Source organism: Python bivittatus, unplaced genomic scaffold (genome assembly GCF_059951505.1).
Source record: "Python bivittatus isolate LINGU-HERP-01145 unplaced genomic scaffold, Pbiv_v1 ctg000220_np1212, whole genome shotgun sequence".
Lineage (NCBI taxonomy): Eukaryota > Metazoa > Chordata > Lepidosauria > Squamata > Pythonidae > Python > Python bivittatus.
In genome coordinates, this window is record NW_028277048.1 from 13,314,298 (window position 1) to 13,341,060 (window position 26,763).

The 26,763-nt window shown below is 41.7% G+C and overlaps 1 protein-coding gene across 3 annotated transcripts; it reads left to right on the forward strand.

Moving 5' to 3' along the window:
- Window positions 1-2,066: 2,066 nt before the first annotated feature.
- On the forward strand, window positions 2,067-26,528 carry LOC103063288 (E3 ubiquitin-protein ligase TRIM58-like). Of its 3 annotated transcripts, XM_088137926.1 has the most exons (7): window positions 2,067-2,866; window positions 7,194-7,289; window positions 10,633-10,863; window positions 12,098-12,120; window positions 12,294-12,394; window positions 12,656-12,895; window positions 13,097-26,528. In XM_088137926.1, exons 1-7 carry the CDS (start codon window positions 2,435-2,437, stop codon window positions 13,237-13,239), a joined length of 1,266 nt encoding a protein of 421 aa, XP_087994052.1. In that variant the 5' UTR covers window positions 2,067-2,434; the 3' UTR covers window positions 13,240-26,528. The 3 variants fall into 3 exon arrangements, with proteins under 3 accessions (XP_087994052.1, XP_087994053.1, XP_007437656.1); XM_007437594.3 differs by having other exon boundaries at window positions 2,240-2,866; window positions 12,656-26,528; XM_088137927.1 differs by lacking the exon at window positions 10,633-10,863 and having other exon boundaries at window positions 2,236-2,866; window positions 12,656-26,528.
- The last annotated feature ends 235 nt before the right edge of the window (window positions 26,529-26,763 follow it).

Here is a 26,763-nt window from a genome sequence, read left to right on the forward strand (position 1 = left end):
TCTACTGCAACTGTCTTCAGTTCCTGCTTGTTCTTGGGGCATTTTCCCTTCAGTTTTGTCTTCAGCAAGTGAAATGCATGCTCAATGGGATTCCGGTCAGGTGATTGACTTGGCCATTGCATAACATTCCACTTCTGTCCCTTCAAAAACTCTTTGGTTGCTTTTGCAGTATGCTTTGGGTCATTGTCCATCTGTACTGTGAAGCGCCGTCCAATGAGTTCTGCAGCATTTGGCTGAATGTGAGCAGATAATATTGCCCGAAACACTGCAGAATTCATCCTGCTGCTTTTGTCAGCAGTCACATCATCAATAAATACAAGAGAACTAGTTCCATTGGCAGCCATACGTGCCCACGCCATGACACTACCACCACCATGCTTCACTGATGAGGTGGTATGCTTAGGATCATGAGCAGTTCCTTTCCTTCTCCATACTTTTCTCTTCCCATCACTCTGGTACAAGTTGATCTTGGTCTCATCTGTCCATAGGATGTTGTTCCAGAACTGTGAAGGCTTTTTTAGATGTCGTTTGGCAAACTCTAATCTGGCCTTCCTGTTTTTGAGGCTCACCAATGGTTTACATCTTGTGGTGAACCCTCTGTATTCACTCTGGTGAAGTCTTCTTTTGATTGTTAACTTTGACACACATACACCTACCTCCTGGAGAGTGTTCTTGAATCTGGCCAACTGTTGTGAAGGGTGTTTTCTTCACCAGGGAAAGGATTCTTCGGTCATCCACCACAGTTGTTTTCCGTTGCCTCCCGGGTCTTTTGGTGTTGCTGAGCTCACCGGTGCGTTCCTTCTTTTTGAGAATGTTCCAAACAGTTGTTTTGGCCACGCCTAATGTTCTTGCTATCTCTCTGATGGGTTTATTTTGTTTCTTCAGCCTAATGATGGCTTGCTTCACTGATAGTGACAGCTCTTTGGATCTCATCTTGAGAGTAGACAGCAACAGATTCCAAATGCAAATAGCACACTTGAAATGAACTCTGGGCCTTTTATCTGCACATTGTAATTGGGGTACTGAGGGAATATCACACACCTGGCCATGGAACAGCTGAGAAGCCAATTGTCCCATTACTTTTGGTCCCTTCACAAGTGGGAGCCACATATGCAAACTGTTGTAATTCCTACACCGTTCACCTGAGTTGGATGTACATACCCTCAAATTAAAGCTGACAGTCTGCAGTTAACGCACATTGTGTTTGTTTCATTCCAAATCCATTGTGGTGGTGTATAGAGCCAAAGATGTTAGAATTGTGTCGATGTCCCAATATTTCTGGACCTGACTGTATGTGTTTCCTGGATGTGGGAAAGTACTGCTATAGCCCAACAGAAATGGAACCACAAACTATAAACTGGAATACACTTTTTTTTAAAAACAGTAATTATGCCCTCCAAAATAGGCTAGGTGATTGCTAAATCAATCCAGCATTTATTCTGATCTTCTTTTCCAACTCTCACTACACTTCCTGGCTGTGTTGCAGGGCTTCTCTGCTGGGGGAGGAAATAATAACAATTTTATTAATCATTAATATTTCATTAATATTTAATTAATAATCATTTATATGCCACCCAACTCCCAGCAACTCTGAAAGGTGATACCAGGGACCCTTTTAATTAAAAAGAAAAGACATGTTTCTTCAAAAATATGATTTCTCAAGAAGCATGCTAGGACTGTTTTAACAGTCAGTGCTTGAATTTGCTGTTAGAAGCAATGGTAAATGGATGCCACCTCTGTCCGAATTATTCCTGCAGGAAAAATATGTGCATGGGATTCCCTTGTGCATACCTCTTCTTGGAAGTATTAGATGCAGCTCTCAGTTGAGTGTATTTCCCAGGAGCTTCCCAGGTTTGGGCTGTTCTGAGATCTCATGGGAAGACCCTTCCCTGAATAAGAGAATTAGCTGTTTTGTCTGCATGGCAATAACAAGGGCTGACACCCTTTTGGAAAAGTAGGTCACGCTCTCTTAGTGAAATTTAGTGCCTTTGTTTCTCCCCCTTCTTCTCTTCCCCCGACCCCACCCCCCAATGCTTGCCTCAATAGCCAGGCACGATTCTCATCCCCCAGACTTCTGGAAGAGACTACAGATCACACAGACTTCTGCAGAAGTCTGAGAAACCCAGCCCTGTTGGTCTTGCATGCCCAAAACTTATTCACCTTGTTTGGGAAATCACATAAGGTGGTGCTTTGCCTTTTGGCTTAAGCCCTGTTTCTCCGCCCCTTTCTATTTCCTTTCAAAAGAGACTTGGTTTCTGTGTGTTCAGAATGAAAAATGTCAACAACAGAAAGCAACGGGTGGAAGGGTTCCAAGGAGGAAATTCTTGCCCAAACCTTCCTCCCCGATCTAACCACTCCCTCGTGTGCTGATAGTGCTCTGGAAATGAGACTGCTGTCCACCCTCAGGCGGATTTTAATCATCTTTTAAGCAGACATGGCTACTTTGTTGGACGACCCAATGGAGAGGCTTCAGGACGAGGTCTCTTGTTCCATCTGCCTGGAGTATCTGAAGGACCCAGTGACCATCGACTGTGGCCACAACTTCTGCCAGGCGTGCATCTCGGACTTTTGCAAGCGAGGAGCCGGTTCCGCAACCGGGGCAGCTCTCTGCCCCCAGTGCCGGACGGGGTTCTTGCTAAGCAGCTGCCGCCCCAACAAGCAGCTGGCCAATATTGTGGAGGGCATCGAGCGGCTGGCTCGGAGGCCCAGCCAAGGACTCGTCGAGGCCCTGTGCGAGAAGCATGGCAAAAAGTTGCGGCTTTTCTGCCAGGATGACGGGGAGCCCATTTGCTTGGTGTGTGACAAATCTCGGGAGCATCGTAAGCACTCGGTCCTGCCCCTTGAGGAAGCCGCTCATGACTACAAGGTAAGGAGGAAGCTGGGTCTGGGTTCAAAACAGGGCTGCGAGTGAGGACAGGCTGGCCTGCTTTGTCTGTCCAAGTCCTCAGTAGACTACAGAGCTCACTGGGTGACCTTGGGCAGTTACACGTGATCAGCCCAGCCTGCCTCATAGGGTTGTTGTTATGGAGGGAAGACTTCTCAGGTAAGCCTCCTTCAGGGGAGAAGATGGGCTATATAGCCAACAAATAGATAAAGCATAGATGCAGAAAACTTTTACCGCTCTTAGATTCAAATTGTCCAGGCAGGATTCAACTGTTCTTCCCTACATCAATGGGCATCTGCTGGAGAGGTAGTGATGTCACATGCAAATGATATGCAGTTTCATCAAATGATGTAATTTGCATTATTTGCACAATGATATTGTGCTGCATGTGATGTCATTGTGGCTTCTACCAAACGCCTGTGCTTATATGCTTCTCTTTTTTGTTTTTAAAAAAGCCCTCCATGACTCCTGATTTTAGTTTGGTGGAGACAGATGCATAAATGACAAATGAAGTGACTACTACTGTCTCATCCACCGTGGCCTTCAGGGGCTATGAAATTTCGCCAAGACATGAGTTAGGCTTTTTGAACATAATGCAGGATTAATTTTGTTTCTCTCAAAATCCTTACTGCATATTGCTTGGGAAAACTAATCTCCATCCTTGTTCTATGGATCTACCCAAGGACCGGGAGAGGTTTTGTGAACATTAAAAGAAGGGGAGGGGAAGCGTTTCCTTCCACCTCTTGCCCTTTTAGCATCCTTGAAGTAGCACACATGGGTTTCCTTGTGGCCTCCCATCCAGGCACTTTTAGTTTCAAAACTATTACACATCAGCTGCTCTGAGACCCTCTCTGACCCACATCATGCTGTTTTGATTAGCCTGAAACTCTTTTAGCTTCTTTCAAAATTGCACATATTTCTAACCAATATTCCCTCATATTCCCTTCAAATTTTGTCCTTGCCTTTCTTTAAATGCTGCCTATAATTCAAAGTTGGCCTGCTTCTCCCAGAACCAGATCTGATGAAAATACTTGCAGCCTTCAATGACTGAGATATTTCCAAATGAACGCTGGCAGGAAACATTTTCAAGGTTGATGCTATTGCTTCTCTTTCCTTTGTAGCCTTTGACACAATCTATCTTTATGCAACAAGCCTAGACTAACCAAACTGGACTCTGAGAGACCCCCCTATCTTCATCATGCAACATTACAAGCTTACAGAGAGGATGTTGCTTTTAGCTGTTTTATTTCTGAGCCATGAAGAAGCAGCACTGGGATGGAGAGAAACCTAGGGGGACTCCTAATGAAATCCACAAGCTTACTTCCCTCCCTCTTAAACAAGTAATTGCCCCCTTTGGCAGCCTTCTAACAACAATAACAATGAAGCCAAAAGTTAAGACAGACAAGTCCCTCGCTGTAAGCTGAGTATTATCAGCCACTCTGTTTAATTTTAGCCAAATCACACATCCCAGCTTCCTACAATAGCTATAGTTCCTAAGGAGATCAGCATCTTATAACCCAAGGTTATGCAACTTTTTTTTATTCCCAAAGGCCATATCGAACATGGGCGTGGAGGGAAAGAAGAATGTACTGAGCAGGGTTATGTTACAAAGCAGATCGCATCTCATTATGAGGATGAATATGCTTGATGCATTTTCCAGGAGTGTGAGTTTTTGGGAAGGTGTTGTTTGTTTGTTTTGGAAGCGTATATTGTACAGTTTTCCTATACATCCATCCTCAAAATTGTGGGAAATTGAGCTGCTCATTTTTGTACAATCCAAGCAAAACACCCAACAAAATCCTTTCCCTATTCCAGGCCAAATTTCCCCTTCCCCTTCCCTTCTCTTCCCAGTCCGTGACTGAATAAATGCTAGAAAAAATGTTTTTGTAATCCAAAAACTTGCTAATTGCTTTAATCTTATATTGGTGCCAAGTTAAACTTATATACTGGGGACACTATAGGCACTGAACATCAAAATTAATGTTCTGAAAGAAAAAGTAGATATTTTTAACGAATTCATAGAAACCTAGAAACAGCTCTGTTATGACCTTAGTAGAGGGCAGTAATGTTCTACAAACAGCTGTTCAGCAAATTTTCCCTAATCCTTGTGGTTCTAAGCATTACATTTAGGAATTAGGATTGCTAGCATATTTTTCAGCAATATTCCTTTTACATGGCTGGTGTGGGTCTTCCGGGCTTCCTTTTACAACTTGGCCAGAATTAAGCAGAATGAGCTTTCCTGAGCAGACAGACAAAATGAATTAGAAAAAAGTTTTTTTTTCTCCCTTGGTTTCTATATATCAGCTGCTAAAGTGCGATGGAACACAGCTGGAAAATAAATAGGAGCACTGATGTCATTCATTAAAAATGCTTCGACATCCACATTTTCTTTCCTTCTTTCATATTATTGTGGTAAGATTGTTCTGTCTGCAGCAGCAGTGAGCTCACATCATTGTTGCCAACTTTTTATTCTCTTTTCCTGTGTTTTTAAAAACAACAAGTGGCAGTAGAAGGATTTGCAGACAGGAATGCTTATCTGAACAGTTCACAGCCTTTATCATGAAACCTCCATCTTCTCCTTTCTTCAGGAAGTAGAAAACCAGGTCAAACTGTTTTGCCCCCAGATGAAAAGCCCTCGGAAAGGTGTCGTAAAGCTCTTCATTCTCTGAAACATAGCTTTGACAACACTTTACCAATAGTTTCCTCTTATCAGAGAATGGAATGGCTGTATTTTCATAGGATTAGCTCTGTGCTTATGCTTTTAATGTCAAATTGAGATAGAAAAGTTGTTTAAAACATTGTCTCCAAGCCCAGCGATTTCTCCAGTAACTGCTTTCTCCAGTTGGTAACCTTCTCCTATCAACCATATGTGACATGTCCGAACTGAGATGGGTTGACAGTAAAACCTTCCTTGGAGCATATCTAGATTTTTTGCTCTAGGTAGGTCCATGGATGAATGTTAGCATGGACGTAGTGACATTAGTAAACATAGGTAAATATTAGTCAAGAGTCGTTAGGAATTTGGCAGTCTATAAATGTGATACTTAGGTTTATTTATTTTCAGAATTCCATGATTTCTCCATGAAGTGCTGGACAAGAGCAGCAGTCTTTGTAAAGAGCCCTACATTGATATAACTTTGTGGCACTTGGTTAGGAAAAGAAAGAAAAAGCCAAGAATCCCACGATTTTGCCTATTTTCTGAAGTAAAAATAATCACTGTCTACTCCTATAGCGACGAGCAAATTTATTAACAAACTGAGTATAAGTTTTGCTAGAGCAGAAATCTGAAGGCAGTAAAATGGATCAGATTTGCCACTATCTATATATTCCTAGCTGGCAATGCTGAAAAACCTGTCTCTTTACAGGATTCCTGGATGTGATTATCCTGCTGAATGGCTACATTAGCAATATCATGTGTTGTTAGATATAGTTACAAATCAGTGGACTGTGAGACAGTTGAGATCAATGTTGGCTAGTTTTCGATGTGGCATGGCTACCTCTGTGGCTCTAATGGGTTCAGTGGAATTATCCCGTAGAAATCTGGAGCTAGCACCCGATAAGGGCAAATCGTTATCAACAATCTATCCCTCTAGATCAGTCCTACTGTTTTCAAGGCCTGAAGCTGGACCACCAAAACCACTGCCTAAGGTCGCAAAGGTTCCATCACTATTGACTGCCTTCTTCACTTCCTTCTTTTTTCTCAACTTTCTCTTTTTAAAACCAGTGTGATATCCTTATTGTCTCCTCTAAGAAATGATGGTGTTTTGCTTTGACCGTTTGGGACTAAGGGGGAATCTCTTTCTTTCCCTCCCTCCTCATCTCTATCCCATTCTGCTGTGCTGAGCTGGGACTTAAAGTGGAGCATCTTACTCCAAATAAGTGACCCTCCCTAAATAAGCAGGAGATAAACCAACTTTATATAAATGGGTGCTTTCATTGACTGTATCCCCTTTGACCTGAGAGCAGGACAAGGCTTGAAGCATGAGCATCATCTTGTGGGACAGAAGTTCCTGCACTGAGATGATAGTCTCATAGGGACAATTGCTAGAGAAGCTCTGTTCACACAGAGACAATCCCTAAGGAAGAGCGTGGAGCTTGTGCTCCTCCAAAAGTTACTGAACTACAACCTCTCCCTCACCATTGGCCCTACTGGTTGAGGCTGCTGGGAACTGTAGTTTGGGGAGGGGGTTACAAGTTCCCAAGCCCTGTGCTAAGATAGTTTCCCCCATCTTTCCCAGGACAGTATGTTAGACTGAAGCTGTAGGCATACACCTACTCCCACACCTCATACGTATGTTTTCTTTCCTAGATGAAGCTCCAGGAAGCTGCAGACATTCTCAGAAAAATGCTGGCAGAAGCAAGAAATCTGGAAGCCCAGGAGGAGGAGAAAACCTCCCAGTGGAAGGCAAGCCCCTATCATGTCCCCCCTGACTCCAACTAGCTCTTTTTCACCCTGATTCCTAATTAATAGTGTTGGGTGCAGATCCTTCAGTGAAGTGCTTTCAGGTGCCTCGCTAGCTCTGTGGTGAGAAGATGCAAAAGCAGCTGCAGCCTCTTAAAGGCTCAACCGGGTTGCACGCCAAGTCTTTGAGCAGCTCCAGCTTTGCACTGCAGATCCCAAAGGAAGGATTTGCTCAGCTCTACTAATCATGAAAGAGTAGAAATATTAAGGGAACAGCTAGACGGTCACATTAAAGTGCTATATTGCATTCCATGGGCCGGTAGAAAGGTGCCCTCAATGCTGATGCCTATGCTCTATCCCTCAGGAGCAAGGCCAGCAAGTGGCCCCGTTGTTATCATTTTAATGAAGGCTAAGTGAAGAGAGCACTATTTTGTGTCTCTTCCCATGAAGCATCAGCTCCCCTGGGAAGAACAACCAAGAGCTCCTGTCCTTAATAGACGGTGGGTCAGGATGGACAAGAGTAGGTCAGTGCTTAGGATGGTTAGTTTAGCCACCTGTCAAGTTGCCCACTCACAGGTTGTAGGTGTGGAGGTGTTCTGTATCTGTTACCTGTCATTTGAGCTATATCTCTGCGCAGCTGTAGTATTCTTCTGAAAGATAATTCAACTAGTATCCAAAAATAGACTGACGGATCTCACAACGTCAAGGAGGGGATGAAGCAGAAGAGAGCCATCAATAACTTACAAGGTCATGGCGGTACTGAGAGCAGTGCCTGAGGCTGCAGCACCTGGAAGTAACTCATGTAGACGACATTGCTTTCCCCACCAAAGTAATAGAAACAGTAAGAAGTAAAACCATGTGAAATCCTTTGCCAGCAATAGTAAAGGAAATGTTATAATGGACTCACTGGTGACAGGACCAAGAACATACAGCTGGCAGAACCTGGCTCAAGAGAGCACTATGTCTGATTTTTAAACACAGATCTAGTGCTCTTTCAAAAGAGTGCTAAACCCAAGTATATAAGGAGTTTGAGTAAGGCCTGACCAGGCCTTTAGACAGCTCTGGCCAGGTATTATACAAGCAGTTGCCTCTATGTAAGTTGGGTATCTCACAGCCAAGCCAAAATGGTCATGGAAGGACAGTTTCTAGAGGCTGGAGGAGGGGAGGTACCCACCACAGCCTAAGGTGACTAATAGGAGCTGGGCAGACCCTAAACTCTGACTGTATCAGCAACCACATGAAATTTGCCATAGCAAAAATCATGTCAGGTGAAGGATGAAAAGACTATTTTAATACTGTAATAGCTGTAGATGACTTCATGCTGCCTCAGTGGACTGGGCATGAGAGAAAGGCAACATCATGAGCCTCGTGCCTCGTGTCCAGCAACTGTCTCTTACAACCCAGAAGTGAACCAGCCAGTAGGTATTTGGCATATAGACACATTACTTTCTTCCAGTTATAAGGTTTGTTTTGTGACACTTTAAAGACAAACCGCAACTCTGTTATGATAACTGCTGCACTTCAGCAGTTGCAAGTATAAATTTATATACAACATGGTGCTGGAAAATAACAGCTACAGGGGGCTGTTTGTGTAGTGGTTGGGGGCAGTGAGGAACAGCCCTATATGAGGAACAGAAGCAGGGCAAAAGGTGACAAAGATGTGATGGATTTCTGTGGCAGGTTCCTCATTCTCAGTGACGTAAGAAGTACCAGCATGCTCTCAGCACGTGTGTGTGCCTCATGTCCTGCAACTGTCTCTTACAACCCAGAAGTGAACCAGCCAGTAGGTATTTGGCTCAGATGTTGGGAAAGTCCACAGTTGCTCAAATTGTTGATGCACCGTTTTTTATCACTGAAATTGGAGGCCTCAAAGCCGCCCTGATAACCTTCTGGTCCCACAAGTGTGAGGAGCTGGTTCTGATGACCTGACATGTTTGTGTGTGAGATATTCCACACTTTCTCAGAGACTTTTGATCCCTGTCTAGGGGGTTGGATCAAGTGTACGTCACTCTAGCTGTGAAAGAACCACAGTTCTCAAGCGGTTCATTGTTTTGCTTTTTCAGTTACTAAGGAATGTGGCTAAACACCAGAAGCAGGAAGAATGACACATTTACGTAAGACTCTTTACAATTAAAAGAAAAACTATGGTGCTGCTCCAGCTGAAGCGATTACAGAAAGGAAATCGCCTTGCTTCAGAGGAGATTCACAAAATCCTGGGCTTGCGTAGACAAGTTTGAGGTTTCTGGACAAGTTCCTATAGCTGTGCTTTTAAAAGCAATTTGATTTTCAGGCACTAACAAACTTATTTTCTTCAGAACAAACTGAAGAACAATCTACATGCATCTCCAATTCGTCTTTCAGCACTGATTTAAAATTAATTAAGTAGCATGGATATGGACTACCAAGTACCAATTATCAGCTAAAAATACGCAGTGAGACTCAAAACTCACCAGGAAAAAGAATTCTGGAGAGATAGACATATTACTTTCTTCCAGTTATAAGGTTTGTTTTGTAACACTTTAAAGACAAACCGCAACTCTGTTACAATAACTGCTGCACTTCAGCAGTTGCAAGTATAAATGTATATACAACATGGTGCTAGGAAAGAAATAGTAAATAGGGTTAGGAACATGAAAACCAGGAAGTACAGATGGTGACAATTATTTAAGTACTGCTGGTATCATAGCAAAACTATGTAACTTGTCCCTCCGTTCGGGTTCAGAAGACTGGAAGGTAGCCAAGGTGAAACCAATTGTAAAAAGAACCAGGAAAGATTGGGGATAGGCTGGTCAGCTTAAAGTGTGCCCCAGGTAAATTCACTGAAGTGGTAATCAAAGACAAAAAAATAACAAAGAGGCAAGATATCCAAATTAGCACATCTCCATCACAATGTAAATGATGTGCAGCACATCATTTGCACAAGGGTATTAGTACTAACAGTCTTTATTTATTACTTTTTTCCCAAAACTACATTCCTTTTATATAACTTTCCACAAACTAGGTTAGCCTGAGTGAAAATTTTTAGGAGCAAATGCAGGGCAATAGGGGACTCCATTTGTTGTTGCCATCTGGATGTGCGGGAATCCACGTTGCACTAAAATGGATCTCTAATGAATGTATTACATATCCATTGCCCGTGTGTCATGTTAGATGCTTGATGGACATTAATATGATCCTGAAAGGACTTATATATGCTCTGTAATGGATGATTTCCTTTCTAGAAAGGGCAGGTGCTTCAGCGTTACTGCCTGAATGGGGGTTAGTATTATTAAAGAAATAATACACGAGGCCAGCTAGCTTGACTCATCCAATGCTCAGCATTGCCTTCTCTTGATCCCCCTGCTAGGAGAAAGTCGAGAAACACAGAGCCCTCATCAAATCAGGGTTTGAAAGACGCCGCCAGGCAATGGCTGAAGAGGAGCGGCTGCTTTTGAAGCATCTTCAAGAGGAGGAGCTGGGAACCCTGAAGAAGCTGGAGATGAATTGGGCCTTCCTTCTTGGGCAGTGTGCTGGGCTGCAAAACCTCATCTTGGAGATGGAACAGAAGTGTCAGGAACCAGCTGTCTCCTTGCTGAAAGTGAGGTCCTTCAGAATGGCCAGCTGAAAGGAGCAAGAGAAAGCCATTGCTACCTTCAGCAGACTAGTCGTGTCCTCTGGCTACAGGGCTCAATCATTTCTCATGCCCTATTTTCACATTATTTTTGCTTTGTTTCTTGTATCATTAATCATGGAATCAATCAAATCTTTGTTACAGCCAAAGCCCTGCATAAGGGGGTGGGGTACAGTCAATTTAAAAAGCATAGACAATACATAAAAAGCTAAAAGAGATAAAATAGAAAGTATTTATCTAAAAGGAATCGGAAAGAAAAATTATGAAAAGCTGGAAGATATGTATTAAAACAGAAAGTATATATACAAAACAAGAGTCTAAAAGAATTGAAAGGAGGGGCGGGAACGTTAGATGGGTGAAGGGGAACATAAAGGTTAACATGTGGCAGACTATATCAAGTTACAGAGCATTCTACTATGACGAACTAGATGTTCATTTAGACTAGTTTATGGCACAGGTCATCATCATATGAATTTTCATGCTGCTGGGCAGATCCTGGCAACATTATATGTTGTAGGAGGGTTGGTATCTGAAAGCAGCAGGGAGGTGTAGAATTGTCCTGTGCGCCCTGGGTATTTATGCAGTAATGGTGAGATGATGCTAGTACGAATGTCTCTATAATACTGAAATCATGGAATAGTTCCAGAACCGGTGCTATGAAAGGATGGAATATGGAATGACAGAATGTGCAGCATCGATTCATTGCCATTTCTAGAATTTTACAGTTGTAATAGAAGCTTCCATGACTGCATTTGTAATAGGACTGGATCCTGGGGAAGTGACATTTTCTGCTTGTTATCACATCCTATGCTTTTTCTGAGCGCTATGACTTTGGTACTGAGGCAGCATACACATTGATTGATAAACAAATAAACTGTGAATTACTTATATCCTAGATCCAAGTCCTGTGCAAAATACTATGTTATGTCTGATCAAGAACTTCTGAGGCTCTATTTTAAGTAAATGGCAAAGCTGCTGAAAGCATTAGTTTTTTCCCCAACTTTTTCCTGGACTTCGTTCTTTAGTACCTTGAGGGCTAGAAACATAACAATTATCCACCCGCCCTGCAAAAAACAACAGTTCAATTACTAGGATGTTGACAGAGCAGCATTAACAATGGAATTCTGTACTTATATGTTTCTTCAGCAAAGTTTTAAAAAGAGTACTTGAGCATTTACCATACTTGTGTTTTTTCTTCTAGGATGTGAAAAAGACCTTGAGCAGGTCAGTATACTAATTTAGACAATTATTTGCATATTTAATTTTGAAATAAATCCTGATCAAAGTTTTCTTCCAAATAAACAGATAAAGGGCTGCATTTAATCATTTTCATTGACCCTGGACTAAAACATGATGCTTTTGACTTCTGTGGCATAACTGATGATGTTTCTCCCCAGGAGTGAAGGAATATCTCTGAAAGAACCGCAGCCAATTTTGATAGAGTTGCAAGACTCATATGATGTCCCTGGACTTATGGAGTCATTTCAAAGATACAACGGTAAATGAAGGACACTCATATAGTGCTATGCTTAATGTATTGGATTAGGTCCCATGTTCAAGACCCCTTTTGACCCTGAAGCTTAGGGCTTTGGATGGCTTTTCTCCCTTAGTATCACAGGATTATAAGGGATGGGGGGGGGATTAAGAATTAATTAATTAAGAATTAAGAGTCTGGCCCAATAGTTGACAGTTGCGTATGTTCATATGTTATGACTGGAAAAACAGGAGCAATCCTGATTATTTCCATTTCTGCCTTCAGCATCGGTGACCTTCGATCCTGAGACAGCCAATCCTTACCTGCTCTTATCAGATGATCTCCTCAGTGTTCAAGTGGTGGATCAGAAGCAAGATCTGCCCAAGAGCTTGTCTCGCTTTGAAACATGCACTTGTTTAATGGGCCGTGAGCAGTTCACATCTGGAAAACATTACTGGGTGGTTTGTGTAGACCACAAGTCCAGCTGGACACTTGGAGTGTGCAACGAATCAGTGAGCCGCCAAGGTATCTTCACCCCCTCACCGGCAATAGGGTTCTGGACTGTGTGGTTGAGGAATGGGGATGAATACGCAGCCCTTACCTCCCCCCTCACAGAACTAGTGCTGAGATCAAGCCCAAAGCTGATTGGCATCTTCCTGGACTATGAAGCAGGAGAGGTTTCCTTCTATAATGGTGATACTGGTTCCCACATCTTTACCTTCTCAGATTCCTTCTCTGAGACCCTTCGGCCTTACTTCTACCCTGGAATCCAGGCAGGGGGCCTCAATGATGCTCCCCTAGTCATCCAGCCAGCCAAAGATCAGTCAAGTCTTTCTCTTCTCACCAGTGAGACCTCTTCATATCACTAGGGCTGGTTCCAGATGAACCATTGAATATGGAGTGGGACGTTCCATGGGACATCCAGGTGATGTTATTCATTGCTCATGATATCCTCGTCAGTGTCTCTTTGACATGTTTTCACCCCTTGAGACAGAGGCCGCCCCTGTATCACAAAAATGTTTCCAAATGGATCTTTGGATATGGAATAGACATGGCTTATTCCTGTAATTTCATGAGATGTTGCCATACTATAGGCATCCTATCATCTTTTAAGTTCTTTATCTCTGAGTGAGACCCCCCTTTTTTTCCCAAAGGGGAATGGAAAAACAATTCTTGGGGACTGAGGAGATGATGGAGTATGTCCTGAGAATGTATGTTAGCATTGGTAATTATTATTACGACTGATGCTGGACTTACATGGATATTTATTTTAGTTGATATTATTATTTCTACAGCTTTTCTAAACTGCTTGGATACTTCTGTTGGAAGTGGCATAAAAGCACATGAATGAATGAATGAATGAATGAATGAATGAATGAATGAATGAATGAAGCAGCAATATATTGAATTTAATGTACAAAAGAAATAAATGTACAGAAGTTCAAAACAGCAAGAAACCATATTGACATATAAGGGTTTCCTGGGGGGGAAAGTGTCTGTAACATCTGAGGGACATCTGGTTTAAACTCAGATGCTTAATTTCTATTGGGATCTGTTCTGCAGATCCTGCTGTGTGTGTTTGTGTGCGTGTCTTATCCCCCGCTGTTTAACTCACTGTTTCCTTTACCTCTTTCTCTGATTTTGTCCTGTTCTTCCCCTTCCACACTTACTTCTCCTTTCCCTTAATCCTTCCTTCAAACTATTTTTGTTTCTCATTCTCTAAGCTGGCTACAGATACCTGTACCAGGATTCTAGAATTTCAAAGCACTGCAATGACTGTTTTGAAATTAACTCTGCCCCTTCCCTTTGCTGCTCTGTTCGCCATTCATATTCAGGATTTATAAAACATTTTTGTTACACACACACAGAGCAAAAGTTATTTTCTGCTTCCAGAATTTTAGTGTAATACAATAGCAAATGTTATAGAATTGGGCAAAATGTAATACGTTTCTAAAATAAGATAAGTTTTAAAATGTGTGTGGAATGCAATTTGTACCAGTGGAAGGAGTTTCTAGAGCTGATTGTTGAGGCTGGAGGAGTGAATTAGGAAGCACAGGTTGCCTTCCCTGGAGCATACACCTTAGTTCTCATGTCAGAATAGTCTAAGATGGGAGAGTGACCAGTCAGCTTTTTAAAAGGCCATTGTAGGAAACAAGGTACCTTTGTAGGTACAGAAAAATGTAAAGTTTAATCATATAAGGCAATTGCATATATTAAACCAATGAAACAGTCCTACTGTGCTATGCATGTTTGTAAGTATTATAATAATCCCAGTGCTGACGTTTTCTCCTGCAGGACAGATCCAACAGTCGTCACTGAATAAATTTTCTCATGGGGGGGATGTTATAAATAATTTGTTTGTTTGTATTAAAAAAATAAAGGGGGAAGTAAGAAGCTTGGAAATAACAACAAGAACAACATCATTACTAGTGGGTTTCAGTCAGCAGTGCTTGACTTACAAGGCAAGAGTTACCATGACTGGGTTGCTGCAACTGTTGAATTAACGGTGGGTCAAAAAACCTGGAGAAATGAATACAGTAGTAAGAATGGATTTTTAAAAAGTTTTTTGTTGTGTCTCCATATATGTGCACTTTGATTTTTATATATCAGTGGAAAGTAAAGGCCAAAGTGGTCCCAGTGGTGGTAGGAGCCCTCGGGGCTGTGACTCCTAAGGTGGGAGAGTGGCTTTGGTTGATCTGAGGAACAACCTCTGAGCTCTCTGTCCAGAAGAGTGCAGGGATGTACTATCTAGCTGAGGTGGCTGACATTGGGAAATCCTATCAGTGGCTGAAAAGGGTTGGACAGCGCTGAGGCACTGATCATAGCAGCACAAGAACAGGCACTAAGCACCAGATCCATAGAAGCACCTTGGGTCCTACTAGACAGGACCCAAGGTGCAGATTGTGCAAAGAGGCCTCAGAGACAGTCCAACACCTAGTGGCAGGGGGTAAGATGCAGGCAGGAACAGCATACACTGAACGGCACAACCAAGTAGCTGGCATTGTGTACAGGAACTTCTGCAGAGCGTATGAGCTAACCCCCCCCCCCCCCAAGTCCAGATGGGAGATTCCACAGAAGGTCATGGAGAATAACAGAGCTAAGATCTTGTGGGACTTCCAGATCCAAACAGACAGGCAGGTACTGGCCAATCAACCAGACGTCATGGTAGTAGACAAAGACCAGAAGACAGCGGTAGTGATAGATGTAGTAGTGCCAAGTGACAGCAACATCAGGAAGAAGGAGCATGAGAAGCTGGAGAAGCACCAGGGCCTGAAGGAGTAAATAGAGAGGATGTGGAAAGTAAAGGCCAAAGTGGTCCCAGTGGTGGTAGGAGTACTCGGGGCCGTGACTCCTAAGCTGGGAGAACCCTCAAACTCCCAGGCCTCTGGTAGAGGACCCAAGATTGAGGAAGACACAGACCACCCATGGGGTGAGAGGGGATTTTTATATATGTGTATGTATGTATGTATGTGTGTGTGTGTGTATGGGTGTGTGTATGGGTGTTTGTGAATACGGAAAAACATTAGGAAGTATATAAAAAAAATCCCCTCTCACCCCTATGGATGTTATAGTCTCTGTGTAATATATACATATGTATATATGTATGTACTGTATGTATGTGTGTGTGCATTGGCAATTGCTTCTCAGACAGGCGAATGGTCCAATGCCCTGCGACCTGGACTAAATATTGGCACATGGTTGCCACAGTGTCTCAGTCTGGACAGGACTTTTTAAAAGCCTCCTTAGAGTCAAGCCAGCATGAGTTCAGGACTGGAGCAACTGAAACTTAAGTGTGGATCTGCCTTAAGGCACAGCTGATCTCCGCTCTGCTCTGTACTGGGGGTACCAGCATCAAGATTCGGTGGCTTTTATATAGTTTGCTTATCATATATTTCCTGTGCTGTTTATTAATATATTTATTGTTTTAGCATTATCACTTACGTTTTTTCATATTTATAATTTGCTGAGAATGTCATTAATATGTAACAAAATGTAGTTGCAGGATACTCTTTTACCACTAGAGGTCCCCATACCCTTCTGCCAAGGGTCAGGCAGAGTCCAAGAGTTCTTTCTCCAAGTTATTACAAGTTTACTTGATCATGTAGAAGCTGGTTTCAGTGCAGAGATATTGGCAGGATCCGATGCTTTTGTCCAAATGCTGAAAGCAATATAATGCTGCCACAATGGTAAGCTCTGTGCCTTTCGTACAAGCGTGCAGTGTCATGACGCTTGTACAACTAGTTTACTACCAGTTGCTGTTATCTTCTCGCTTTCAGAAGTAGATCTGCCTTCAGGGAGAAGAGACGCACCTACGATTTCTGACCCTGATAATGTATCTTGGCTCCAACTTCATTTATTTATTTACTAGCTGTAGAGCTGTCGTTAGTAAGTGACTCTGAGCAGCTTCCACACCTCTTGCAGTAATCAGGTTAAAAAAGATAAACAATCAGAAAAAAAAATAACATCCACAATAATAATTATTCCAAAACAAAACCAGAAGAACTTAGTGCTGGGAAATCTCATAGTCAATAAACATTCCCCTAAGGGCAGAACCATCCCGTCTTTCGGATCCAGGAAGCTTGTTGAAACAGCCAGGTCTTAGTGGCTGTACAGAACACCAAAAAGTATAGAGGACAATCTGATCTCCAATAAGAGACTATTCCAGAGAAGCAGAGGGGTTTTTTTGTGGGGGGGGAGAGCAATGCAGAAAGTCTGTCCCCAAAATAGTGACATCCCCTAAGGGTAGGGTGCTAAGGGAACCCACCCAGCTTACAGCTTACAGAACACTTGTTTGAAAGCTGAATTGGGTTGGTTTGTTGGTTATCCGTCATTTAAATTGGGAAGCAGGGAGAAGAGAAACCTCTAACCATAGCTGATTTCCTGGAATTCTCTTTTTTTCCCTCTGTTCTGACCCTTTCACTATCTCCTTACAGTGACAGCAGTTATTAATTTCATTATGCCATCTGCGTGCATGGCCCTTTATTTACTCATGTAAAGTGGCACGCACACTGATGGCATAACATGGACAAATATATTTTACGTATTTGGCTTTCTTCTAGATGCAGATGGATCTAGGCATCCCACGCCTTCCTGAGTTATATGTTTTCTTTTCCCGCAGCTGCCTATTTTAGTATCATAATTCTTGTCTTGCTAGATTATAATGGGTGTAACAACAATAACTAGATTGTTGCACACATCCCTGGAGAGGTTTAAATTTGGATTTTGTGATTGTCTTACCTAATGATGGGAACCTTCATACTCATCTTCTCAAACAGCTCAAACTTGCAAATGAAGTGACACCCAAGGATACGCAAATGAACCTCCAAAAGGTGGGAAGAATGATACAGCTGAGATCACTGAGGATAATTGTAGGCTTGAATAATCAGGGAAGTTCCAGCAGTCTCTCCAGGATGTCTTAATTGCTCTTTGCCCAAGTGAGTTTCTCTTGGCTGAATGCTCATTTTAAGTCAGCAGCAGAAACTGAGTTTTGCTCTGGGTTGAAGAAGCTTTTGGGGGGACACACAGGCACACAATTAGGAATAAGGGAAGCTGCCTTAGAGCACAGAGCCCATACCTTGACTCAGGTATCTTCAGCAGCAGCTTATGTACTTATGTATGAATTTGCAAACTGCTTTAGTCAAGGCGACTCTGATAGCAACACTGACAACAATAAGAATAAAAGAAGCATAATATCTAATTACTGTTTAAATAATTATAATTAACATAACATTTCTGGCACCGGGAGCTCTTCAGAGATCAAGTCCCAAAGAACTCCTGGAACAATGGGTTTTTAAGAGCTTTTGGAAGGCCGTGAAGGTTGGAGGCCCCCTTGCCTAGTGGTCAAAATGTTTCCGGGGGGCGGGGTTGGTCACCACAGAGAATGCCTGCCTTTGGGGCCCTTCCCATCCCACTTCTCAATATGTGAGAACCTTCAGTAGGCTTTTTCTGTATCAGCTTTGCGAGGTAGTCCAGACAGGAAGCACGTCCAGATGAACTAATTCTACTTTATTGTAAGCTTACATTAACAGAAGCTTGCAAGTCTGAAAGTACATTTCTCCCTGTCACCTTTACAGCCCAAGAAACTAGGGAGGGTCCCTTCTAAGATGTTTGCCATGCCCACATTCCTGCTGTGGGCTAAGCTGCCTCTTATCTGACCGCTGTCCTGGCTGTGGCTCTTCGTCCTATCTCCCAAGGTCATTCCCACAAACCATTACACTCTGTGCCCATGGATTGGCTAGGTGGGATCTATATGGGAAAGGCAGTCTTGAAAATATCCTAGCAACATTGGGCTATATAGGTAATAACTAGCACCTTGAATTGCACTTGAAAACATATTGGTAGCCAGTGCAGCTCTCACAGCAATGGTGTTATTAGAGACTGTCCAGTAATCCTATGGGCTACAACTGAAGTTCCCAAGAGGTTTTCAAGAGCAGCCCCACATAAAGCAAATTACAGTAATCCATATGGGTGAGTGACCATCTTAAGTGCCTCCTGTTCTAGGTAAGTCTGTAATTGGTGTTCCAACTAGTCAAAAGCCCTCTCTGACAACTCTAGCTGCTGTTCCAGCAGGAGCCATGAGACGGGCAACCCCAGATTCTGAGCCTGCTCTCCACAAAAGAGTGCAACCTCACTGAGAATCAAAGATAGTATGATCCAGAATCAGTGGGATTCTTAATGAATAGTCATTCTGATGTGCTTGACCTGGTTGCTGCTGGTCCAGAACCCTGACAGCCTCGAAACGCTTGGTCAGGGCTTCCATTGCATTGGACTTGGGAGGGAGATGTGTGACTGAGTATCTCTGCATGCTGATGTTACCTCACCCTCAATTGGTGGATGATCTCTCCCAGGGGTTTCATATAGATGTTAAAGAGAGGAGGAGATCCTGAAAATGCTAAGCATGGCAAGTTAGTATTTGGATCAGAGGCCGCCAGGGAATTTCAATGCTCTTAACTACACTAGAAAGTTTTAAAAAACCCATCCTGCAGGTGCTGTATTACTAGCCCCTTTGTTTATTGCAGTGTTTCTCAACCTTGGCAACTTTAAGCTGTGCGGACTTCAATTCCCAGAATTCCCCAGCCAGCATGCTCTTAAAGTTCCCAAGGTTGAAAAACACTGCCTCAGAGTCTTTGCTTTTGGGAGAAAATATGTGGTTGGTTGGTTGGTTGGTTGGTTGGCTGGCTGGCTGGCTGGCTGGTTGGTCGGTTGGTCTGGCTGTGAGGTCACAGAGCCAGTCATGTATCCTACTGTGACATCAGTCATCTCTTCCCTACTGAGACTAGGCAAGAGATACATACTGGCCATCAACCCAGCACTCAGTTTCCTCTCATCTGCCTGAAGGGAGCTTGCTTTGACCATCCCTTGAGGTAGGCTCTGATTTCTGTACAGTATATAAAAAGAGCACTGAGCTGTTTGAGCGGGTCTTGCTCAGCCCACCCCTAAATGTCCTATTGCTCACTGACCCTTTAACCCCTGCCCAGTTCAGCTTAGATTTATAAATGGGGTAGTGCTGCCCAGATCTCTTTCCAAACCAAACATGTCTTCCTACCTTTGGTTTCCTGGAAGCTATAATTCGATTTGGTGCCCCTTCTCTATCAGGACTGCTGGTTTGAGATAAAGCAAAGGTGTGAGAGATAGGGTTGTGCGGTGATCTGGATTTAAAAGAGGAAAGGTGCTTTGGAATGGATTTGCACCCCTTGGCAACCCCTTGAAGAAGCTATGGTCTCATTCATGCATCCACAACAATGTGCTTTCATATATATGTAAAAGATTTTAATTACAGTAATAAAAACCAATATAAACTAAACTCAGAAAGTGAAAGAAAAAAGTTCAAAGAAAGAAAAAGTAAAAGAAGAAAGAAAAGAAAAAGGAAAGAGTGAAAGAAAGAAAAAGAAAAGAAACATATAAAGAAATGACTTCCAATCTGCTTCACAACAAGTATAAACAAGTTTGGTAGCTCTTCACACCCTGTAAGGTTACAAACAGATATCTCTTCTTCGCATAACCCATCCCTTATCCATAAGCAAATCCATAAGACATCAACTTTTCAATCCTGGTGTCAGCAAAAAGTCCATAAAGGGTTGCCAGAATTTCATAAAAACATGTCTTATTTTAACCTTGATCAAATAAACCAATTTTATATTCCTTCCTTTTACCTCTGAAATCGTAATCTTTAATTCATTCAAATACTGTCGTAGGATTTGATCTCTCTTCTTCTTTGTCCCATTGCATAGGCTTCTTTGAGACTTTAACAAGCCTCTTTTATAAATCCAATAAAAAGACATTATCTAGGCATTCTCTTGGTTTATCATTTGCATTTCTCTTTTAATTTTTAAAACTTCAGCCAGCTTCTTTTGTATATTCAGTAAAAAGTCCTTATCTGGGTCATTCTCTAGGCCTGCCACTTGTATTTCCACTAAATATCTTCTCTGTTTTGTAATCCACACTTTTTTTTTAATCCAGTATTTCTGATTCCACTATTTCTGCATCAGGCAAGATTTGTTTCACATCTGTCATTCTTTCATTAACATCCTTTAAATAAGCCTACCTTTCATTGTGCTTCTGTAACAAAGCTGGTAGTGTTGCTGTTCTCCCAGAAAGTAACACAGGTTATTTTTAAATCAAGAGACTGGTTCTTCCCAGCCTAGGGTAGCCTGGGAAAGAGCAGCTCCATCTGTAGGGATCCCAATATTTGCCTATATATATTTTTTTCTTGGTTGATTTTGAAAGGGCTGAATTTTAAAGTTGCCAAGGGTGAGAAATACTGGAGAAGGGATCCTTGTAATACTGTTTACATAATTCTTCCTCGTGTTGTAAAAAGGAAATGGGTTGACAGAGTCCTCTGTGCTAGATTGCAAACACTATGACCCATTATTTCATAACTGTTTCCTTTCATTTTACTTTGTGTGTGTGCGTGTGTGTGGTAAGGAGACAATTAGGGCTGTAAGAAAACAGCACACCGAGTTTAAACCTTACATTTGAGAATCCCTAGCTGATTATTGTGCTTAGTCAACTTTTGCTTTGGACATCTGGTCTGAAGCATGCTCTTAAACATCAAAAACAACTTAAGGACCTTATTGTTTAATATTAATGCCATGCTGTTTAAGATTCACCTAATCTGGAGCTCCAAGCTTTTTTTTTTTTTTTAAGAGCAATCTATCCTTGAATTAAGCCAGCTAAAAGGCCTTAGGATTTGATGCAAACATGATATTCCACACAGATGACACATCCCAGATAAGCCAGTACAGTGGTCTCTTGGTTTATCCATTCCATCTTCAAACCAATGCAGATGGAACACCTAAAAGGGGGCATTCAGCTACCTGCAATTCCAGCAAAGAATCTCCCTCCCATTGATTCCACTGGGATGGGAGAAATTAAATAGCTGTCAACAATGGCCACCCAACATCATCCCTGCAGATCCCAAGGAAGAGTAGTTTACAAAAAGATAGTCTTTCCAGATCATGGGAAAATGGCTACACATATCTAACATTTTCTTCCCCAGATATCTATATCTCCTATATTTAAATGAGGTTCCCTCCACCTGTGAATTGGGGATGATGGAGTGGTGGTGGCCGTACCTTCGCTAAGAATGTGGTACTAGAAGTAGTTGCTATTGAAAGTGAGCAAGTAGTAGAGGAAAATATTAGTGAAAGTGGGCAAAAGGGTGAAGATGCAGAAAGCCAAGGGGCTGAAAATGAGACAAGGAAAAGAATAAAGCTACTGCTGTTATTTCAGAGAGGCTAGGATAAACATGTCCGTTCTGGTCTCACCTTCCCCTTGTTCTTCATGCATAGAAAGTTAATGTTTGCCATGATAGACTTCTTCTGTTCATGGTGGCTCATCACACAGGTGAGGAGTTTGGAAAATCAAGACAGAGTGGGGTTGTATCTTTTGCAGATACTATACAAGCCCTCTTCAAGTGAGTGGGGACAATAAGGTTGGAGACAGCACATATTTTTAGATATTTATCTGGGAATAGGATTTATTACAGAGTAAATATGCATAGTTTCCTTGGGCTTGTGATTGAGCACAACATTGTTTAGCATCTCATTTCCTTGTAAACAGAAGGAAAAAAAACCTCTGCTCAATATCCCCAAGAACTCTCCCACAGTCTCCACCCCAGTTTGCATGGAGTAAACTAGTTCAAACAGATCCACCCCCAGCAGAACAGCAGGCCTATGGCTACTTACATGGAAATATGAGCCAAGATTGCTAGAAGCAAAAGGAAGGAGTACAAAGTTGGTTTGTTTGACCAAGGTTAAAATAAGACATGCTTCTAAAAAATTCTGGAATCCTTTATAGACTTTTTGCTAATACCAGGACTGAAATATTAATGATTTATGGATTCACATATGGATAAGGGATGGGTTATGAGAAGAAGAGATATTGCATGTAACCATATATGGGGGTGAAGAATTACTATGTTTGTACTTATTGTGATGAAGATCAGAAGTCACTTCTTTAAATATTTCTTTTCTCTTTTTCTTATTTTTTCTTTTCTTACACTTTCTATTCTCTCTTTCTTTATCTTTCCTTTCTGAATTTAGTTTGTATTGTCTTTCATTATTTTTTTTAATCAATAAACATTTGGAAAAAAAGGAAATATAAGCCATTTAACTCAATGGGATTTAATATAGAATAAGCATGTGTATGAAGCTAGTTTGGTCTAGTGCTGGACTAGGAGTAGGGAGACCTGAGTTCTAGTCCTGTCTTAGGCGTGGAAGCCAGCTGGGTGACCTTGGGCCAGTCCCTCTCTCTCAGCCCTAAGAAGAAAGCAATGGCAAACCACTGCTAAAAATGTTGCTTAGAAAATTGTATGGACTTGCCCATGTAGTCACCAGGAGTCAAAACGGACTTGAAGTCAAAAAAAGAAGAAAACATCTGTATAAATCATATTTATCTGATTTTTGCAGACCCCGTTTAGACATCATGCCGATCATCACAGCCACTCAGAATTAAAGCGAGCATAGGAGAACAGCAAAGATAATAACGCTGAAAAGAAACATGATAGATGAACGTAAAAACATTTGCAAGAAAGCTCAACAATTTACCCAAATGGAAGGTGTAACCCTTAGGGTTTATTAAATGCAGGATTAAGTCCTAGACACAACTAGAAATAGACTGATGGCCACAGTGTGAATGCCTGTATGTGAGATGTCATTTCAGCTCAACTTTTCCTCATGAAAAATGCAACTGCAATATCTACAGGGCAGCCTCTGTATTGTCTGCATAAGCAAGGCTTTATGGGACATAAATCCAAAGATAGACAGATTCCTTTCATAGAGGTTTAATGGGAAGCACAGGTATACAAGATTGTTTCACATGAATCGTCTTGTGTGTGTGCTGGAAGGTATGAATGGGTGCCAAAAGATTATTTGACGAGCTTTCTCATCAAAATGAGTGGAGTCAAAGATCGAGGCTCTTTGTTGTGGCTGGAGTGTCAGCCTGGAGTTTTTGTCTTACTAGTAATAAGAATAAATCAAAGCCTATTTCTTTGATTTGAGTTGAAGGTTGAATCTTGGGAACTTTGGCCAACAGCATTTACTTAGTTTCTTTCTCTACTTCCTGGATTGGCTTTGTCACTTGAGATATGTGTCTGCCACACATGATAGGAAGGTCTTTCTGCTATCTTGCAACAGTCAAAATGGAGGTGAAATCTGCCTTGGAAATGAAGCAAGTTGGCCAAAATCTGTAAAATGAACTCTGGTACAATGGAGAATAAGGTTGTATAGCATCCACTGCCTGACACACATACATACAGTCAGAGTCTGCCTGACACTACATTTCTTTGTGGGAGATGTGTCTGAAAATGAATATATGTTTCTGAAAGTTAACCCCAGATGGATTCTTAGTTTTTTCAGCAAAAAAGCCTGCAATGGGGAAGTTACAAAGAATGACCACAGAGAAATATATGTTCAGAAAAAAATGTTCTCAGTGAATTTACATTAACCATTATGCATATTAAGGAAAATTATTTATCCACACTTGTATAGTAGTGTAATTAATGCAAATTTACATTGATTTATTATTGATTAAGGGTTTAGATTTGTAAGGCGCCCAACTCAACAGCGACTCTGGGAGGCATCCACATTAAAAACAAAACCACAGTACACAAAATAAAAATAATAGAAGATTATCATAATAGGTGGAACATACATACACCATAAACAAATACAACATAAATCAGTCTAGGTGGCCACACAGTCAAGGATCTGGGGAAAAAGCCCAGTCTCCAAGATCTGTTTAAAGGATAGCAGGTTCAGGGCTGACCAAACCTGATGTGGGGCGGCATGCTGTTCCAGAGAGCAGGCATTGCAACAGAGAAGGTCTGCTTCCTAGGCTCCATCAGATGGCATTGCTCAAGACAAAACGCAAAGGAAGCTCACTCTGTCAGATTTTACAAAAACAATGGGAGAAGGACATTCTCATTTGTGTGTGTGTGATCCTCCTAGTTGGCTAAGAGGATGACATGCAATGACATGTGAGATGACATGCGATTGGATCCATATGGTGATGTAGTCATCCTTGATGAGGGGGTGGTTCCCCCTCTTCAATAAATCATTGCTGGGCTCAACACTTCTGGGCAGTCTTCATCCAATCTCCAGCCTTCCTTTTTTAGGAAAGGTGGTTGAGAAAGTTATCAGACTGCAGCTTCAGAATAGGTGGATTATTTGGACACATTTCAGTCAGGCTCCAGGTGGAGATGGCACTGATTGCACTCATTGATGACCTTGGATGGAGCCTGGATGAAGTTGGTACAGCCATCCTGACTCTCTTTGATTTCTCAGTAATTTTCAGTACCATCTATCATGATGTCCCTCTGGACTGACTATGGGGATTGGGAGTGGAAGGCATTGTGTCACGGTGGTTCTCCTTTCTCTGTGGCTGCTTCTACCAGTGTTGAGAGGGGGGAGAGGTTGAACCCAAATCCCTGGTTTGTGAGGTGCTGTAGGGCTTGGCACTTTGACCTCTCCTGTTCAGCATCTACATGAAGCCACTGGATGAGATGATCTGTCAACACAGCATCAGGTATCATCAGTATGGCAATGATACTCAGTTATATATCTCGACTCCTGGTTGACCAGGTGATGCTATCAAGGTCTCATCCCAGCCCCTGGAGGTTGTTGGGGTTTGAAGGGAAAAGAACAGGCAACCCTGAAAAGACCAAGTGGCTATATATGCAAAGTTCTTCCAGTGCCATGATTTTTCCATCCTTAGTTCTGAATGGAGTTGCACATCCTCAGATAGAACTAGTGTGCAATTTGTGGGTCTTCTTGGACACATAGCTCCTGCTTGAAGAGCCAGTAGAAGCTGTGGCCTGAAAAAGCCTTTGTACAGATTCATTTGGTGAGCCAATTGCACCCTTTCCTGGATTGGAAGTCCCTTCTCATGGTCATTCATGTGTACCAATTTTTTCTAAGTGCAATATTAACTGTGAATATATATTTTTATTTCCATTGATACTCCCACTGTTGCGTATCAATTGTTCTGTTTAAATTCTGCGTCCATTTAATCATATAGCCTTTGACTTGTTTCCTTTCTGAATCATAGTTCAAGATATAGATCAGCTCCAATAAATGATCTGAAATTTGTGTGATAAGTTTTTCAAACTGTCAAATTTCTCAGCATTCCATCTTGGTTTTGTAATCCCCTTTGAACTGTACTGCTTATTTGTAGATATTAAAACCAGTGAAGTGGCTCTAACAATTCGGAGGAGAGAATTTTGGTATTTCATCATCTTATTAACAAATTATTGTCCCTCCCTGGTTACCTTTCTTTGTACATTCTCTATTATGGAAATTACTGTTTAATATCAAAGCAAGAGGCAATAATCTAGACTAATTCTTTCTCTATGTTTATCCCATACTTTTAAAATGCTATTTATTCTTGAATGATCCCTTAAACTTTGTACTTTTCTATTTTTATCAAACCAAAGATATTTGAGCTGACCATCCGGAGGTCCTGTTCCTTCCACAGAAGCAATCCAGCCACAGAGTGTTATAATCCAGTCTAATATCCAGATTAGCTTGGCGATTTAAATTATCTCGATAAATTAAATTATCCAATTATCTTGGTAATTTAAAATTTAGTATTTTAAATTTGCTGATCTACCTTGCTTTTTTGAATCTTGTAAAATATTGAATAAGCCTTTTTTTATTAAACCATATAAAATTGGTTAGTTGTGTCTGCCAGTTATTTAATGTCTTATCTTCAGGTCTTATGGGGATCAAGTGAAACAAAACATTGACAAAATGTTTTTTTTAAAAAACCACTGTTATCCTTCCACACCAGGACTTCAGCTTCTCTGTTTTGAAATGTCCACTATGGTAAATGGTAAATAGATGTTTTTTGATTTCCCAGTCTAGGACTGATAGACAGTGACTGCCCCAAAGTTA